This window comes from Aythya fuligula, chromosome 2 (assembly GCF_009819795.1).
Source record: "Aythya fuligula isolate bAytFul2 chromosome 2, bAytFul2.pri, whole genome shotgun sequence".
NCBI classification, from domain to species: domain Eukaryota; kingdom Metazoa; phylum Chordata; class Aves; order Anseriformes; family Anatidae; genus Aythya; species Aythya fuligula.
The window spans coordinates 24,032,140-24,051,211 of NC_045560.1; the positions used below are offsets into that span (position 1 = coordinate 24,032,140).

Genomic DNA, 19,072 nt, shown 5'->3' on the forward strand with positions numbered 1-19,072 from the left:
TGCCATTTGCACTTGAGACCTATGTCTGAAAACTCCCTCTCCCCTCACAAAGACGGCTTTCACAACTTTTTAATAATGTAGATTGCATCCACAGAGCAAGTGAATTTGCTTCTGGAGGAGGCAGTAGTGGGAGGAGAGATCAAATTGTTTACTTGAAGCATAACAGATTTTGCACAAAATGTTGTTGTGTTAGTGATGTGGCAAAGTCAAGTTATTAAAAATTAGTGGGTGCAAAAGTAAACGTTGTGTGTGCAATCTCCTTTTGCCATCCTTGTGGAAGAGCCTATTGTGTAGATTTGCAGGGGACTGTGTAGTGAAGGCATGGCCTGGTGCTTATTTGACTTTATTGCACACTTTTTTTTTTTTTTTTTTTTTTTTTTTTTTTTTGTGGATGCCACAGTAGAAATTGTCATCATAGCCACCATTTTATGATGTTGTTGCGAGTTGTCTGCATCACAATTCAGAAACAACCGACTTCTGCTGTCCCACATGAGATTCTGTCTCCCTTAAAAAGTGTTTTATCCTCACACCTGTAACTGATGTCAGTCAAAACACAGAATGCCAAATACTCAGAAAAGTCAAAAACAAAGTGCTTTATATTGAGTTCCCCAAATCAGTGTTACCTAGGACTATTTTCCCTTTGCTTTAGTTCCCTACCTGATAAAAAGGAGTAATGCCACAGCTCCCCTGAATTGCTCTCAAAGTCATTTATGTTTGTGAAGCATGTGAATAGAGTAGCAATAAACAGGGCAGGAAAGCCTGTGAGATTAATATTTCTGCCTTCAAAGTAATAAATAAGCCAGAGACTTCAAGCTGTGTGAGAAAGGAAAGGGAAAAAAAGGAAAATCAACAACACAAAAACAGAACAGCTGTTCTGTAATCAAGTACTCCTATTCTGTTCAGTGAGTATGTCTTATCTGGCAAGGGGAAAGAAGTTATGTGATCACATCAAACGTTTGTAAAGTTATCATAATGTATATTCATTGAGCAAACAAACAAAAGGTTGGATAAACACTGTTAATCATGGAGTTTTCTAGCTTTTGAGTTCTTCATTGTGGAAACTATATCTATATATTATATCTATATTATTTTATATTATATCTATTTAATATTTTTGTGTAGCTGTGATAAAGTGCTAACACAGGATTGGCATATATACCTGGGTAAATTAGTGGAGTTTTAAGACCAGGAATGAGGGTGATTCTGAATTCATCTAAAATATCAAATAATCTGTCAGCATGGAATTACTTGTGGTGATTTACCTGTGTTGGGGCTTAACAGTACAGCTGATAGAGTTGTTAAAAGCTAGCTTAAAGCAGAATTGGTCTAGCCAGGTCCACCTGGGATCGAGTGTCTCAATGTCTCAATGTGTGAGACAGGTATTTGCAATTACTTGGAAATCTCTGCACTGCACTTCTGCTGTATGCTGTTTCCCTGTAAGGTGTCTTCACCTCTGAGACAGTGGAAAAAGAACTGTAGAAGGTGTGTTGGTTCATTTGTTGTTTGTTTTGCTACCTTATTTCAGTATAGTTCTATGTTAGGACTGATATGTAATTGAATCTTGAGTTTTCCTTCAGAGCATGTGTTCTATTAGACCAAGGTGCTAAGCACAGCAAAACCCCGGCCGGTGTCAAGGTGTGTCCTGCTGCATCTGCAGCTACTGTTCCACTTGGGGGAACATGGGGCCTTCTACCTTGAAATATAGTGTGAAAGGAAAAGACTTTATTCATCTATGTGGTACCATAGACATTCATGGAATATTGTTAGAAGACTACTTTTGTCCAGTTTTCTCTGTTTCCTTTTCTAATGCTTTTCTGAAACTTGCATTCATGTCGTTGTCCTCAGTGTCGCTTGAACACACAAGCACTGGAGCGGACACTTACCCGCCAAAAGGGAAAAAGGTTTTAGAAATAGCTGTCTGTGCAGTGCTGTCAGCTTTCCTGGCTATACTAATACATAATTCAATGTGCATTGAGCCCCTACCTTGGGAAAAGAATAGCAGCTGATGCTGCTTTTGCTTTCCCTCTACCCTCTTTTTTTTTTTTTTTTAGTCAGGAAAAATGGAAAAATGTTCTATAATTTTATGAGCTGCTTTCCCATTTCATAGCATAGTGTCAATTGCTCTTCTGAAACAGTTTCTAGCTTAGTTTTAGGAGGGGAAATTCTTGAAAAATTTGAAAAGAAAACACTTTGTATTTCTGTTTGCTGTCTGTCTGAAGATTTGGTAGAGGCTTCTCTGTGTGTGTAGCTTGTGTGAAGAAGAAAAAGTAAATGCCAAAAGACTGCTGCAACTGCTGCACAGTTGACTTTGTTAGTTTTCAAGAACTCTGTAGAAGCTGGTGCTTACATGAAATTTTTGGTGGATATAAGCAATAAGTTTTTGCAAGAGAGAACTACTGCTGCAGGTTATAGCAGCCTAACAGTTGAGCAGGTTCTTGATTTAGGAAGAAGTAGCGAATGGTACATGATGCAAACATGATCACGGGTGATGTTCACGTATGGAGGAAAAGCATTCAAATGATAACTGTAATATAAGGGGAAGAAGACGGTTTTATCCTCGCAGGTCATTACAAGTCTATTAGAAATAAAAAGATGACTTTTATTGCTGTTACTCATGATGTGGCTGAAAATGGTGGTCTGAGAAAGCTTTTGGTGAATAGGAAGGGACAACTAGAGGACAGCTGGGATGCTAGGGGTTCAGATGGGACCTTTAGAAGTAGCACTGGGTTTGTCTTCCTCTGGTCTGGTTTCTGTCAGCGGACTAGTTGCAAACTGCAGAAATCAATAGGAGGTGAAGGAGGCAGTAGGTTTCCCACTGAACAGGCTATGTCATTATGAAGTGCAGGGAACTGATGATCTTCTTTCAGCCAACCCAAATCAGTGAGCATGCATTGCTGGGGAACATGTGGTAGGAATGGTATGGAGGTGCCCCAATCTCCCTGCCTGGGCATCTAAAGCAGAAACTCAGACATTTTCTTTCTTTATTACTCCATTCACTAATACCAGCAGTTATGAATTGAAGTATTACTTACTGTTGCTTGTGTTTAGGAAGGAGCTCTGTTCTGCTGTACTTGGTGTGGTGTATCTGTTTGAGTGTGAGATTCATACAGTTCATTTTGGGACCCAAGCAATGTCCTGCAGTGGAAACACTCGCTTTCTTAAAGCCATGTAAGAACTTCTGAAAAAATGCGTTAGTGCACAATGTAGTCAATTAGTGCATCGTACATCATTACAATCTTAATTCTACACATGCAGTGCATTTTCATAGTTTAAGACTTCAGAAGAGTAGAAGATGATACACAACAGTTGTGGTCAGCATTGATCTTGCATCTTAGCAGATGTAAACTTCCCTATGTAACCATACGATACTTCTCCAAGAGAGCACTAGAATGGTTCTTGGACTCAGAAATGTTGCACGGAGAAACCGCTTTGGTATGCCAAAGGCAGCTTTTTTCCAAAACTCTCACCTTGAAAACTGCTGATATTTTGTCAGTCTGTTTTGTATGTGAGGCAGGCATCGCCAAGTAGCTTTTCAAGGAATGCTGGATGATTTTTGCCAGATGTGTTCTGAAAACAGATGTGGAAGGCAGAGTCAGTCTCAGTTTTTGGTGGTTAATCCCATGAATATTTTTGCCTTGTTTATTCTGAATATAATTCCAGAAGCTGAGTTGTGCAAACAAATCAGAGAAAAATGCCACTTCACTGGCAGTATGCTGCTGACTCGTAGGAAAGTGAAGTACGAGAGAAGAATTTAGAGAAAATAGTGATTCCATAGTAAAAATAATAAATGCTTATTAGTAAGTAATAAATATTATAACAGTGAATAACATTAATCTATACATCGTAAGTCTACTTATTTTCTGAAAAGATTTTATGATATATTAGCAGGGAATGTATGCAACTATAAAGTGAAAATGTAAATGTTTGAGTCTTCAGTGAGGCTATTTGCTAAAGTATCTATAATTAATAGCTGTACATGTGCACAATATGTGCTTCTTTTTGAGCTGAAAAGTATTAAGTAACCTGATCTGCAGTGCCTTTGACATTTATTTTCTAAACTATTAAACCATCTTAATTTAGAATCACTATGAACTTATATTTTAAAAGGCAACATTTTAATGTGAATAATATGAGTAACATTTGAGGTTCTCCCTTAGTTTCTTCCTCTTCCACCCATATAATACCTGTATGGCATTGATGGTGATATGGTCCTTACAAGTTATAAAATGATACTGAAATTCAAATAATTAATTTATTATATACAGAGCAATGGGAAAAAAAATAATTTGCATTTGGTGAATACTCAGTCAAGTTAAGATTGTTTAAAGAAAAAAAAAAGGAGCCTAGAGGTAAGTGGAGGGGCAGGAGGGAAAACTTATTTTCCATTTGTTCTTTCCACTCTTAAGTAGAAGGATATTTATTATTATAGTCTTACAGATATTAATACACATTTTTCCATCTGACTTTCTTTTAGCACACTGATTTATGTCAGTACATGGACAAACATCCTGGAGGGCTTCATCCAGAAAATGTGAAGGTAAGAGTCAAAAAGAGAACACATTCAAGGCATGCACAGTAATGATGACTGTACAGAAAAAGTCCAATCAGTGGTTTCATTGAAGCTGATCATTATCTAAAGTGAAAATGATCAGCATATGAAGTACTTTTATTTTTTTTTTCTTTAAAAATAAAAATATTTAAAAGTTCTTATAAGAAGAACTTGTTAGAAGTCTTTAAAACTGATTCCAAGTCAGGATAGTGTTCCAATGTTGGTAACCCCTCTCCTCCATTCAAACATTGGCTCTTAAGACAAACAATACTGTCTTAAAGCACCTGAGCAAATATATTTTAGGCTTTCAGTACTAGATCTTCAGTGAGGTAAGTCATTGTAGGTTCACAGAATTTGAGGGAACTATTGTGAGTTATATTAGGTGAATGTACTTCTTTTTACATGAACATATAAAATCTTTTCACCTGTGTTATTTTGATTAGGTATTTTCGTAGCTGATCTCACAGTTTTTCTGTTTTTCTTCTGTTCTGAGGTAGATATTAAGAATCACTGTGCAGAAAGGGGGCCGTTATTAGAAGGATTTAATGAATAAATAGATTCGTAGAGACTTGATCCAGTTACTTTCTGGGAATTAAGCCAAATTATTTTAACATAAAAGGGAAGCCAGTCAGACATGCAGAGTGTGTCTTCTGTGTATAGATCACACAGATGATATTTGTTACACTTGTCTTGCACTTTGACATCATTCCCTTTGTTGTTCTACTTTGGAAGTGCTTAAATCTTCACTTGTCATACTGAGCATTTTATTCCAGTATTTGTTTTCCTGAACGCAGAAATTGAGAAATTAATGGAAGACATATTTTTTCTGGAAAACTAAAAATTTAGTAGAGAACTCGAAGTTTAGTGTAAGAAAACAAAATATTTTAAATGAGGATTTTTTTTTTGCAATACCTCATAATTGTTGTACATCAATTAGTTGTATAACATTGATGAATTTTCTGTGCTCATTCACTGAAAAATGATGTGCAGTATATTAAATTAAATGAGAATGACTGCCATCAAAAAACAAATGGTACAATTCCTCCTTATCGTGTATGTTTGGCCAATCTAAAAAAAACAAACAAACAAAATAAATATTTTTGAATAGATGATGTGAATGCTGCAAGATAACATCCTTGTAATGTATGACTGTTGCTTAAACATTTTGGTAGTGTGGACAGGAAAAACACAGGTGTCCTCTCAATTCCTCTGTGAGTGCAGGACTTGGACACATGGTGGTGGGTGAGGTGGGACCTGCTTTTCCATCGCTAGAGCTTCCGAGCTTTCCTTGCTGCTCGGTTTCATAACCTTAGTTTCATGTGCTGAATATGCTTGTTAAAACACTGGCTCTGTGCTTCATTTCCCTATGTAGAAACCTGAACATTCAGCTCTGAGAGGTTTGGGATAAGCTAAGATTAGTTTTGAAAGTCCTTTGTGCCGTTTCACACTCAAAGGAATGCTCCAAGGCTGCAGCGCTGTATAACTTAAGATGTAATATGCAGTAGACATAGTAGCTGTAATTGTTCCCCAATGAGAGGACATCGTAATTCACATAACTACTTTTTCTTGACAATATCAGGGTCCACTGAGCTTGTCTTTGAGGAGGATAGCCTACACGGGTAATTGGGCTTGCTAATGCATCACTCCCCTAAATCCTGAGTTACCTGTCTTCTAAAGCATATTTATTGCAGAAACTATATATAATTGTGGAGGCAGAAAGAAGATTTAGCAGGAAAGCTTTGGTGCTAAGCTGGCTAGCTGCTCTATAGGTGCTGCTGAATGGGGAGGGAATTGCAGCAACAGCTTTTCCCTTTCCAAGCTTGCTGCAGCTGTCTTTACAATCTAAGAGCAGTATTCAGCAACACTTCTGAAGTTTATGGGCACGTTAGAAATATTTCTCTGAGTAGCCAAGTGTAGAGTCTGATGTACTGCTAGTTCAATTTTTTTAATGGCCAGTTGTATTATTAAAAAAAAGAAACTGGTATAAAAAGGGAGAAAACATAGAGAAGTGGAAGCAGATGAATCTGCCCTTCTGCAACAAGCATCCCATTGGAGAAATAAAATTACCATTTTCTGTTAAATAATATTAATGAAGATTGTATATATTTAGTAATATCTCTTACCAGGCCAGCAGCCAAAGCTAGCTTTAATTTATAACAGTAATTACTAAAACCTAATGTGGTGTTTGGAGCTCCTACCAATCTAAAACTGAATTAATCTGTCTGGGATTTTCAGTGAAATCTTTACCTGCTCTCAGACTCCGTGTCAAAAATACCTGCTCAGCCAAACACACAAAGGTTTTCTTCAGCTGGGGGGACAGGCTGTGCAGAAAGGAAGGAAGGGACCCAGTCACAAACACTAACAACTCCCAGATCTCAGCAAGCATGCCAATTAAAAGTTTGCATCACTCTTGTCTTGCAGAAGAGATATGATGGTTACTGCATAATATCTCAACGCTTTGTTGCACTGTACTCAATTTGTTAACGCACGTAATCACAGTTCTGAGGCTTTGTCACCTATTTTTGTTCTTGCTTCTGGACACAGTTGTCTATCTGGAGCTCTAGTTGATGTTTAAGGGTTGAACTGAGCCATGTTAATTAGCCTTCTCTCCCTGCCAGACCCTTCTTGCTAGAGGTCCTTCAGGAATTTCAGTTTCAGAATTGTAGACAGTGTTTGTTCAGAATCACTGGTTATGTGATCCACAGATCCATTTTTAAAAACTTCCAGTTGAGCAATTAAATTCCAGTGGCAACAAATTAGTCCCAGCTCTCTGGGGCTAACCTGTGGGATTAAGCCATTGATGCTCCCTGCTTTTTAATTCTTTAATTGATGAAACTGCGGACTACTGATGGATATTCATTTCCTTTCTGTCTTGTTGCAAGCTATTATAAATACAAAACCAGGTAATCTTTCTTTTTCCAAAGAATGCTGTACATTATTTCCTGTAAAACAGTACTTTTGCAGAAGCAAAGCCATTATTTGCTTATGTTTTGGTTTCTATGGCACATGTTCATCCTAATTATATTTCTGAATTTTCTCCATATTTACAAGATAAAGACAACACTGTTCCCTCAGGCTTACTTTAAGATGAGGAACTGTAAATAGAATAAAAATCCAAATTACTTTGATGGACACACATACTGCTGTCCCCTTGGGTCTTGTGTTTGACACTGCCTTTCTTTGTGATAGGCTTCAGATGGGCTATTTGCTGTCACTTAAATATTTTAAATAAAGAATAAGCAGAATATACAAGTATTTGGAAATATAGAGAACATCTTAATTTGCAGTTGTAAGAGTCTTGGGAAAGTATGTTTAAGCAAAAAAAAATAAAAAATGTTTTCTAATGTATCAGGCTTAGCTTTTTTAGTGGGGTGTTGTTTTCACACATCATGATTTCAGAATTTTCTACTTCTGTATGAAAGCCCAAGCCTTACAAAAAGCATGAGGATTTAAGCCCTTCAAAGAATTTGTGTGTGAGGCTGTGAAGCTATTATCTAATATAGTTTTAAGTATACCTGTCCCTGAGAATGTTAAACCAAGTATCCTGATGAAAAAATGTGGTTAGGTGCCTGCAACTTCTCTATTAGCTAGAAGGAAAATTGGCAAAAAGTAATAGTTTCAGTCCACAGATTCTGTTAGTTCCAAATACAGAGTTGTATACATCTTTTGGTAGTTACCAAGGCTGTATATCTACCATTTATTTATAACTATGTTAATATACTGTGTGATATTACAACTGGAGGTGAGGAATGAGAAAAGATTCCTCACCTCTAGATTCAATAAGTCCTGGTTTATAGTAGGTGCAGACTCCTCTTCTCTAGTTTTGAAGATGTCTTACTTAGTTTTTCCAAAAGTGAAGGTAGGCAATGTATCTTAAGTACATGGCCCCACATGTAAGTTATGCCCTGTTCTGTTTCTGGTGGAAGCTACTGCTGCAGCCTGGATGGAGCTGAGAGCTGCTATCTTTTGTAGGTGCATCTTGTGTGGAGCTCGCCAAGCTCCAAAATGTGGTGGTTGTGGCAAATGGAGGTACAAGGCTTACTCCTGACTGTCCTGACTCTTCATTCTGGTCCAAACTGAAATCTGTACTGCAGGCTTCCTCTGCTACTGCTCATGCCTCTTGGACCCTTGAAATAATCTGGGTTGCTTCCTACAGAAGAAACTCAAGTGGTCACAGCAGCAAACTGACTGCCAGTTGGTTTTCATGATGATCTTCATTCTGATTTGTGCCTCTTTCTGTCTGGTGCAAGGCCACCTCCCCCAGCCTTTTCCATTTTCTTCTGGGTTCTCCTGAGACACTGTTTGCAGCTGTCTATAAATGGCTTTTGTTTTGTAAACTTATAGTTTAATTTTTAAATACTTTTTTCTACACTTCAGCACATCCTGTGAAAATGTATCACACTGCTAAAACTTTTTTTTTTTTTTAACCTTTGAAATAGTAGCTCTATTTAACTGTATCTTTTACTTCATTTTATGGCATTCCTAGCTGCATTTCATTTTTATCTACACATAAGATCATTTTTTCATTTGGATGTGTTTGTTGTAGCTGAGTCAATTTTCTGTAACTCCTATCATTGGTGAACAAGTGGAGTGTAGGCTCGCATCTGTCATGCCTGCATTGCCTGTTTGCATCCCTGCCTTAAACATAAATATATTTATGAAAGCTGTTTTGCTTTTTAATTAGTGATGCTGCATTGAAATAGCTGCAGTCTTTTGGGAAAAGCATCCATAGTTTTTTCTCTCTGCCTTTTTTTCTCTGCTGGCAGCTTTAGAGGTAATATTACTTTTTATGAGCATTTGACTTCAATAAAATATCTTTGACAAAATAAAAAGACACTTGCCCCTGACCCACCATTCCGCAATCTGTGCAACACCAGACTGAGTGACAATGTGGTTGTCATCCAGACAAAAACTGTCTCTGTCTCTTAAAATCACTCACTAAATCTTTTACTTCAGGCAACTTGGAAGGCTTCTATCATCTACTGTGACTAGAGGGAGAAGGAACTTCCAGTTTGTTCTTCTTCCAGCTAATATTGCTGCTCTGATTTCTTCTTCTCCCTGGACACCTTTTTTTTTTTTTTCCCAGGGCCAAAAAGCAATAAGGAGAAATATACAGGTCTTGTTGATGAACTTTGCATGCAGGGAACAGGAATATTTAGCCTTCTCCCAGGAGCTCTTATCCATCTCAATTCTGAGCCTTCCTTGTTCCTAGGAAGAGAGATGCAGCAGTATTCCATGTACAATTTATGGGCATGTTTTGAAGCAAAACCTGAACCAGCCAAGCCCTATCTCCACCCACAACCTTCAGAAGTGTGTTTTACACTTGTCTTTACTCACTATAAGACTGAAGGTCTGTGGCAGAGAAAATAACTCACTTTAAAGGTGGCATGTGATATCTGTGGCAAAGTATGGGTAATGAATTTCCAATGACTGACAGTGCTGTAAACTCTGGTACAAATATGCTTAAAATTAAGAAAGAAAGGGAAAAAAACAAAAACAAAAACAAAAACAAAAAACAGTTTCAGTCTTAAAACTATTACAAAAACAGTTTAAAAGAAAAATAATTAATAGGCATTATCGGAACATAATGGGGTGCTTTAACATTTGTCTGTGCTAAGTGCTCAAAAAGAGATCAGTCAACTTTTTAGTGCTCTGAGTTAAGAAAAATGAACAAAACTCCTGAATCAAATATGCCAAAAATATTGGATTTATTAAATCATGGTTTTATTACTGACCTCCTAAACAAGATGAAGTGTGGGATGAATTGAAAATGTTGAAATACAGTGAACATTATGTGATGTTATCAAAAATCTCAGGCTTACTCTGGCACTTCAGTCACTTGCAGTATTCATTTATTCTTCTCCATACTGCAGTGCTGTGAACATTATCCTTAGCTAGTGGTTGTAGTTTTTAAAGTAGAATCTGTGCTTGACAAGATGAATAATTTTGGCTCATTTAATGACTAATGTGAAAATTAATAATCTGAGTCAAAGCTATCGGGTAGTTGTCATCATATGTCTTTTGTAAACATAAATATTTGTAATTGAATTGATTACTGTTGTAGAATAATCTGAATCACAAAGGATAGGGGAGCATTCAGAACAGGGAAGGATTAGGTAACATATTTAAGCTACACAACACTGAATTGGATGTGCAGCTGCTGAAACTTTGGCAGTAGCAAAGCATTACAGGCTCTTGCTAAAGGCTCTTACTAAGCAGAAACTCCATTCATGATTAGTAATATATAAAAACATATGCTTGTAACTAAAGCATAGTATCCAAAAAGTATGATACAAATTATACTTTTTTTTTTTTTTTTTTTTTCCCCCTGGATTTTTGTTGTGGCCTCCCTGTTGTGCTTCTGTTTTCTTTTCATCGCGTGATTGGTTTGTGGTATGCTTTGAGGGAGATGTACGCTGAACCACAGGCAGGGCCTGCCCTGCATCTGTGTGGCACAAATGTGGGACAAAGTGATGTTGGAGAAGTTGTGGCATGTGAGCACGTATGTGTATTAGTGGTGTCTGACCAGAAGGTTGACTGCTATAGACTTAGGTACACTGGAGCTGGGCAGGTAAATCCTGATAGTCTATCTGGCTATGGTGAATTTTCATATCTTGTTTCACCCATCTCATTGACACCCAGAAATCTGGCAAAAACAATCTTTTACTCTAAAGTGAATGCATAGTATGGTGGTCCTTTTAATTTTATCGGTCATTACTGGAAGCAAATCAAATTAATGTCACGCTTTTGAAATCCCCTACTCACTGAAATTAGCAATGCTGCCGATGTAGAGCTGAATTAAAAATGTATTCAAACAGATATGCTAAGTAGGAAGCGAGGCTGCTTAATGTGGTTGAGAAGTTGCTATTTTTCATTCCTCATTCAGAGAACAAGCAGGTGTACGGCAGACAGAATAATGTTATGCCAAATTAAGGTTGTCTTTTACACATGGCATTGAGAATTGATTATTTAAATTAGACTTTTTAGTTATCAGACATTAAATATGGCATCAGCATTTCACTCTACTTTATGTCAGTCTTGTCACTTCAAGTAATGATTTGATAATATGCACAACTGTGAACAGTAAATGCAGAATCTTTATCAGTGTGTTAAAATTCACGCTAGAAGAATGTCACTTTTATATTTACTGCAGTGAGAAATGTGTGCAAACCCTAAACTGAAATGAGTGTGTGCATGTGTAATTTATTGTCTGTATGAACATAGTTCACATATGGCAAAAAAAAAAAAAAATAGGGCTGAAGAAAACACTTTCTTTCTGTGTCTAAAAATTGTTGAGGCACCAATTGCCACCCTGACCTAGTTCAGCATGGGAGTGAGTTGATAAAAGGGAGAAAAGGAGATTTAATTATTTCATTAGAATTGAATTTTATTTTTACATTTGCCATTCAGGAGTAAGAATCTGAAAGTGTCTTCTACTTATTGAACATTAGCAGATGACTCTAACTGATCATAAGGGAGTGTCTTTATATTCAGTTAATTAAGCACACCTTCCTCCTTGCAAATGACTGTAGTTGAACCCAAAGGGGAGAAAAAATGATTAAAAGAACATCAAAGAGAATAGAAGTTAGCCAATTAACACTTCACAGTCTCTTTTCTGTACAGTTCTGCTTGCCAGTAAGTAGAAAAGTCTATAATATATATATATTAAATTTTATGATCTATATTCCCAGTGGCTGTATTGTTATGTATTTCTTCTTGAAACTGTCTTTGGTAAGACTCTTATGTAAGGAAGGCAGAAGCAAGTTAGAAGCCTTTAAAAATGCTTTTTGGAGAGAAGTATTTTAAAATTCTTTTTGAGAGAACTCAGTTGGTTTCAGGGAGGTCAAATAGGTGTAACTTTAATTGAAATAAAGCTTATTATGATTATCAAAATCGATCTGATTCAAATGGATAGCATTTTTTTTTTATTCAGATAAGTTCCTTTATTCTTCAGGATGCAAACTCATCTCAAGTTAACACTGTCCCTGAAATTTCTTCTTGTGACTATTTAAGCAAGAGAGTCTACAAAGCTTTGACCTAAAAAGTTCAGTATTTCCCCAGGACATTTTTAGAAATGAAAAGTTGCATTTTATCCTGTGGATATTATCCTGTTTGGAAAGAGATAATAGAGATAATAGCAAGCCAGCAGTGGTAAAAAATAAAAAAAATAATAAAAAAAAATGCTTTATCAGCTTTTGACTTGCTAGCCAAAGTCACACAGGTATATTTCTCATTGCCTCGGTGATAATACATCTTACCAGGTAGGTTTTTTTTCTGTATTGTATTGGTTTAAAACAACTGGATCTAAAATTCCCAAGCAACATAGTAAACTCAAACCTAGTTGAGCATAATGTTCAGTTGAGTTTATTTCTAAGGCTGTGCGATTGTACTGCGTGGATTCATTACCTCCTTTTGCCTTTGTAAATAGCCAGTAATTCACAGAAGCCTTATCCTCTGGAGGACAGGGAGAAGTATGTTGGTTGCAATCATGAAGTGTCCAGGGTTGGGTTACTTTTACAGGTATTTTTAGATTTGATGGCCTATTAAGACTGAGTATGATATCGATTGATGCTGAATACACACTAGAGAATTCAAATTATTATGTGATACCCAGCTGGTGTGCTTTAATATGTACAGCAAGCAGGAACACGTGTGTTATTGGTGATGAGTGATGTTAAAGCTTATGCAGTATTGTGTATTACTTTTTGAAAGTAACTATGCTAATACAGCAATATGAGCTTGCTAAAGGAGTGGTACATTAATCTTGTCTTGCTTTCAGCTTTCTTCTGAACCACTCAAGGTCCAGCTTAGCTCAGCTCCATTTGTGTTCTCTTGCTGCAGAGAGACCAGAGCAAAGATGTGGACTTCTGTGCATCTTCTGTTGTCTAAAAGTTTCCATGTAGCTTTCTACTTTTGTATCTAGGCCCAGGTCCTTTATTCCCACAATAAAACATGTGGTAAGGGAGCTCAAATGCAAGAAATCATTCAGAAATCATTCTGTGCCATCAGGAAAAGATTGTTCCTCACTGAAAAAAGTCCCTTCAAGGGCTTATTTGCTTGCCCTCTTGGGCAGCATCCATACTGTCCTTGGTACCTCAGCAGATACTGTGTGGAAATGCTACATTTCCTGAAGGATCTCTCTGGGCATGTTGTGAATTTCTTCCTGCTTTTCATGTACCCCAGCATCCTTTGCCAGGAACTCTCTTTACCATCTCTGGGAATGGATAGCAATGATGTGGAGTCATCTAAGCAGTTCTACACAGATGATCTGTACATGAGCATCCCCCTTTATCATTAGATTAGTCAGAGCTGCCTGAACCAAAGTCAGAAAGCATTAACTCCCATCATTCCCCTTAGATGTGTTTTGGATGGCCTGTGTCAGTGTTTAGTTTACAAGCTCATTTGGATGAGAAGAGCTCAAGATCCTATGTGACATTCAGAGGCCAACAAGATAGTAAAGCATTTAGCTGCATGTGATCCATCTTGCAGCTGTTAGATGTGTGCATTTAATGGTCTAGCTTGTACGCTTGCCCAGACTCATGAAAAACACCATGAAAGCAAGAATGTTAATCCAGGCAGCTGGCAAGTCTTTCAAAAAATTTCATTGGTTTAAACAGGCATTTGGTCAAATGTTACATGTAGCTCGAGTGGCCATTCAGGACTTATACCTTAAAGACTACATTTATTTGCTGTAGGTGCTGCTATTTTTGTGTAATTGAGGTTTTTCTCTTGTAAGTTTCAAGGACAGCTAATAGTCACAGTCCATAAACTCCAGATTAGCTTTGACCTACATGCAGTTTTCTCATTGTGACAATGAAAATTCTTCATTAGAATATGTAGTTCAGACTAAAGTGAAAGCTGTGTAACTGTTAGGGTAGAAAACGTGTTTTTTGTTGTTGTTGTTGTTGTTGTTGTTGTTGTTGTTGTTGTTCTCCTCCCTCCCCCCACGTATCCTCAATAAACAAGACCTGAAACACAAATATATATATTGTCTGAATATAAAACTGTTAAGTGTTCTCCTGCAAGATGAAGCCATGCCAAAACCCTGATTGCTATAGACTAACCTCACTTCTCTTTTCTTTCTATTCCAATTTTCATCACAATGACCCTTGCCATTTTATGAGTCTTTCATTTTATTGCTAAACTGCCTTTTTCACTATCTATGCAAACAGTATGCAAGTAATGCCCTAGTTTGTTTATCACAGGATATTTGATGGTTATATAGCTTTGTTTATGATGATGCAAATATTAAAGCTAGTAACATATAAGCTCAAAAACCACAAATCTCTTCTGTAACATTTCTACTTTCACGACTAACAGAAGGGAAGCAGAGAGGTTTCTCAGGGAGAGCTTTCCTCAAAGACAGCAGAGGGATCTTGTCTGAGAGAAAGCAAAACTATTTCCTGAGGCTTCAGAAATTATTCTTTCCAATTCATTTTTTCTTCTTGTGGAGCAGGGAACACTTGAACATAGAGAGGCTCTTCTGCTATTCTCGCTTTCCAAGCAATCTCAAAGGGCACACAGTTTGCAAAATGTTGTACAGCCAGGACTTAGGTTTGTATTTTTACTTAAATAATAGAATCATACAATCATTAAGGCTGGAAAAGACTTCATAGCCCTTCTCTGCACCCACTCTAACAGATCAACATCCTCCTTGTGCTGGGGTCCCCAGACCTGGGCACAGCACTCCAAATGAGGCCTCACAAGAGCAGAATAGAGGGGCATAGTCACATCCCTCAACCTGCTGGCTGCTCCTCTTTTGATGCAGCCCAGGATGTAGTTGGTCTTCTGGGCTGCAAGCACACACTGCTGGCTCATGTTGAGCTTTTTGTCCACTGCAACTCCCAAGTCTTTCTCTGCAGGGATGCTCTCAATGTGTTCTGCTCCCAGTCAGTGCTCATGTTTGGGATTGCCCCAACCTAGGTGTAGCACCTTGCTGCAGAGTTCTTGTGCTCTAAGGAAAACATCCTTAAATAGTTGCCAGCTCTGTTCAGCTCCTTTGTCCCTATGGACAGTGTTCCAGGGAATCTCATCCACTAGGTGTTTGAGTAGCTTGAAGTTCAGTCTTTGGAAGTTCAGGGTCCTGACCATGTCCCTTGTAACCATGTTCAGGGTCCTGACCGTGTCCCCGTGTGACCACATCTACCCTTTCCTTAAACACTTCCAGGGGCATTGACTCCACCACTCCCCTGGGCAGCCTGTTCCAATGCCAAACCACTTTGAAAAGAATTTTTTTTTCCCACCTGAACCTCCCATCGTGCAACTTGAGGCCATTCCCTCTAGTCCTGTGAGAAGAGACTGACCCCCAGCTCCCCACACCTTCCTTTCAGGTAGTTGTAGAGAGTAATGAGGTCTCCCTTGAGCCTCCTCTTCTTCAGACTAAACAATCCCAGTGCCCTCAGCTGCTCCTCACAGGACCTGTGCTTCAGGCTCTTCACCAGCTTCGTAGACTTTCTCTGGACACATTCCAGGGCCTCAATGTCCTTCTTGTAGTGGGAGGTCCAAAACTGAATACAGTACTTGAGGTGCAGCCTCACCAGAGCCGAGTACAGGGGGATGAGGTGCGGCCTCACTAGAGCCAAGTACAGGGATCACCTCCCTGGTCCTGCTGGCTGCACTATTCCTGATACAAGCAAGGATGCTGTTGGCCTTCTTGGCTACCTGGGCACACTGCTGGCTCATGTTCAGGTGAGCATTGACCAACACCCCCAGATCCTTTTCCTCTGTACAGCTTTCCAGCCACTCTCCCCCAGGACTGTAGTGCTGCATGGGGTTGTTGTGACCAAAGCGTAGGACCCAGCATTTAGCCATGTTGAACTTCATCCCATTGGCCTCTGCCTGTTGACTCATACTTTCCATGTCCCTCGGCAGGGTCTTCCTGCCCTCTGGCAGATTGACACTTCCCCCCAACTTGGTGTCATCTGCAAACTTAGTGAGGGTGCACTCAATTCCCTCATCCAAGTCATCAATAAAGATATTAAAGAGGATGGGCCCCAACACTGACCGCTGGGGATCACCACTGGTGACCAGTTACCAGCTTGATTTCACTCCATTCACCACCACTCTCTGGGCCTGGCCTTCCAGACAGTTTTTAACCCAGCTAAGAGTGTACCTGTCCAAGCCATGGGCTGCCAGCTTCTCCAAGAGGGTACTGTGGGAGATCGTAAAGCAAAGGCTTTGCTAACGTCTAGGTAGACTATGTCAACAGGCTTTCCCTCACTCACTGGGTGGGTCACCCAGTCATAGAAGGAGATGAGGTTGGTCAGGCAGGACCTGCCTCTCATGAACCCCTGTAAAATCTTTTCACGTTTTAGTATCACCAAAGTAAAACAATGCTGATTGGGAAAGGAGAAAACAAAACTTGACAAAGTTTACCCTGTAATGAGTCGAAGGTGATTTTTCACCTTCTATTTCACACAGTGTATGTGAGAGAGTTAACTGACTTTTGTGGAAGTTCTTCATTAGAAACATGTCTAAAAGTTTGGAACAAACCTATGTTCCAAAGCTGTCCTCAAGAGCAGATGTTTATTCTGTTTAGCTATGAAATTGCTGTGTTTTTTTTTTTTTCTTAATACAATGTGTCAAATCACTTGACGCTTTGCAATAAAGCCAAATGAAAGACTGCATTAATTAATATATTTTGAATTACAAAGATCGCAGTGCTGTAAGACAACATGATGCTTAAAAATAACTGTTGAAGTTTAATGTCATTGAGTTAGTTTGGCAAAATGGCTATTTTCCATATCTTTTATGAAAAGAAGTTGGAAGTTATTTAGTAGAATTTAACTTATATTTTAAGACTGTAATGAAAGCCATTTCTGCTTCCTGTCTTTAAAATAGTTTTTGTGTACTGTGAGTTCCTTTTTAACCACAATTCAAAAAGGAATGTGCATGTTACTTATGACTTTCCTGCTATTCTTTCTTTTGTTTCTGTATTTTGCTCTTAAGTTTCCTCAGCACATTGTTAAACTCAGCCTTGGCAAGAAGGTGATTGATATGGCTCTTTGTGCCCTGGCTAAATAGCTACACATACAGTGTATTGTGTCTGCACTTTGGGAAAAAATGAAGTGCAATTAAATTCATTTCAACTTCAGTAACATGACATTTCTGTTTCTCTCATGTCAGCTTTTATTCTCTTCTATAATCAGATTTTGTAACCCCTTTTATATTGTCTCCTCACTCAGCAGTCACTAAATAGGATGCTTGTGTTGCAAGTGAATTAGACATTGTTATGTGCTCAGGTTGACTTTTCCCAAATCTTTGGTGTGGTTTCCACAGCTTCCAGGGGAGCATGTTTCACCAGCTGGTGAGCTGTGAGGCATGAGGTCCATTCATTCTTGAATCTTCCATTTTGGGCATTACAAATGCTTGTTCTGTTCCAACTCAGAAACGGTAGTACTTCTTTAAATATTTTATGCAATAGGAATGATCTATGTATTAGGAGAGATTCTTCAGAACGGCAAAGAAAACTCCTAGGAAACAATTAATCACCCTTTGTATTGACAGAAATCTGCTAGTGAATGATTTACAGCCTTTACAGCAGGTGCCACTAGAAGAGTGCAGGAGAATGATGGGAGAGGAGTTGAAAAGGGGAGGACAAAAGATCTCCATCATCCAACTCTTTGTTCATAATTGTAAATTACAAAAATACAAAACAACAGTGCTTAGCTCTAGGGAAAGCATTTGTAGAGTACAGTGAAGAGTTAAAAAACAAACAAACAAACAAAAACATGAGAAATGAGTTAGGTTCTTATTTAAATTTAAGACTATTATAAGTAGGTTTAAACAGTCATCTTTTTGTTCAGTGTGAATTGTCATTTCTTAATGAAATATACATAAGCAACTCCCATAAAAGACTTTGAAGGGGAAAACCTCTCGTACTTACAGATTACCTTGGGTACACAGGCATTATTGTTATACTATTAATTTCTTTGTTTTAGCTCCAATCCCATCCCCCAGCCTTATCTCCCCATCCCTATCCACCCTGTACTGTTGTTTCCTATAATTAGGGAAGATACACATCTGTCTTCAGGCTACCACGTAATCTCTAAGGCCATATGGGTAAATGGAATATAATTATAATTTGGTAGAAATCGAGCCTTCTGCACATGGGTATATTGCTCTTATTCTTTTTAAAGAAGGCAAATTGAATCTACAATATAGTAGGGCTTGGAGAATGGAGTTAGTCCTTGCAAAGTACATATTTTTTAGATTGAAATTTCATTGTGTTCAATTTGGGTGGGGAATTATGCAGTTTGGGAGGAATTCTAACACAATGTTACCACAATATGCAAGCACCCTGCATATTGTGAAGAAATCAGCTGTGGTTATATGCAAAATATTAACAGAGGTCATTTTTTGTCCCCCTCTTTTTCAGTTATTTTTATTTCAGTTGCTGCGAGGACTGTCTTACATCCACCAGCGTTACATTTTGCACAGGGACCTGAAACCACAGAATCTTCTGATCAGTGACACGGGGGAGTTAAAGCTGGCAGACTTTGGTAGGCAAGCAGTTAATTACAA

At 38.2% G+C, this 19,072-nt stretch overlaps 1 protein-coding gene across 6 annotated transcripts in view; it reads left to right on the top strand.

Annotated features, from left to right (window-relative positions):
* The window catches only part of CDK14 (cyclin dependent kinase 14), a 328,926-nt gene that overhangs the window by 148,011 nt on the left and 161,843 nt on the right, over positions 1-19,072 (top strand). For all 6 annotated transcript variants that reach the window (XM_032181404.1, XM_032181407.1, XM_032181405.1 and 3 more), the window contains 2 exons: positions 4,475-4,537; positions 18,927-19,050. In XM_032181404.1, the coding sequence (XP_032037295.1) occupies positions 4,475-4,537; positions 18,927-19,050 (187 nt within the window). The remainder of the gene's footprint in view (positions 1-4,474; positions 4,538-18,926; positions 19,051-19,072) is intronic.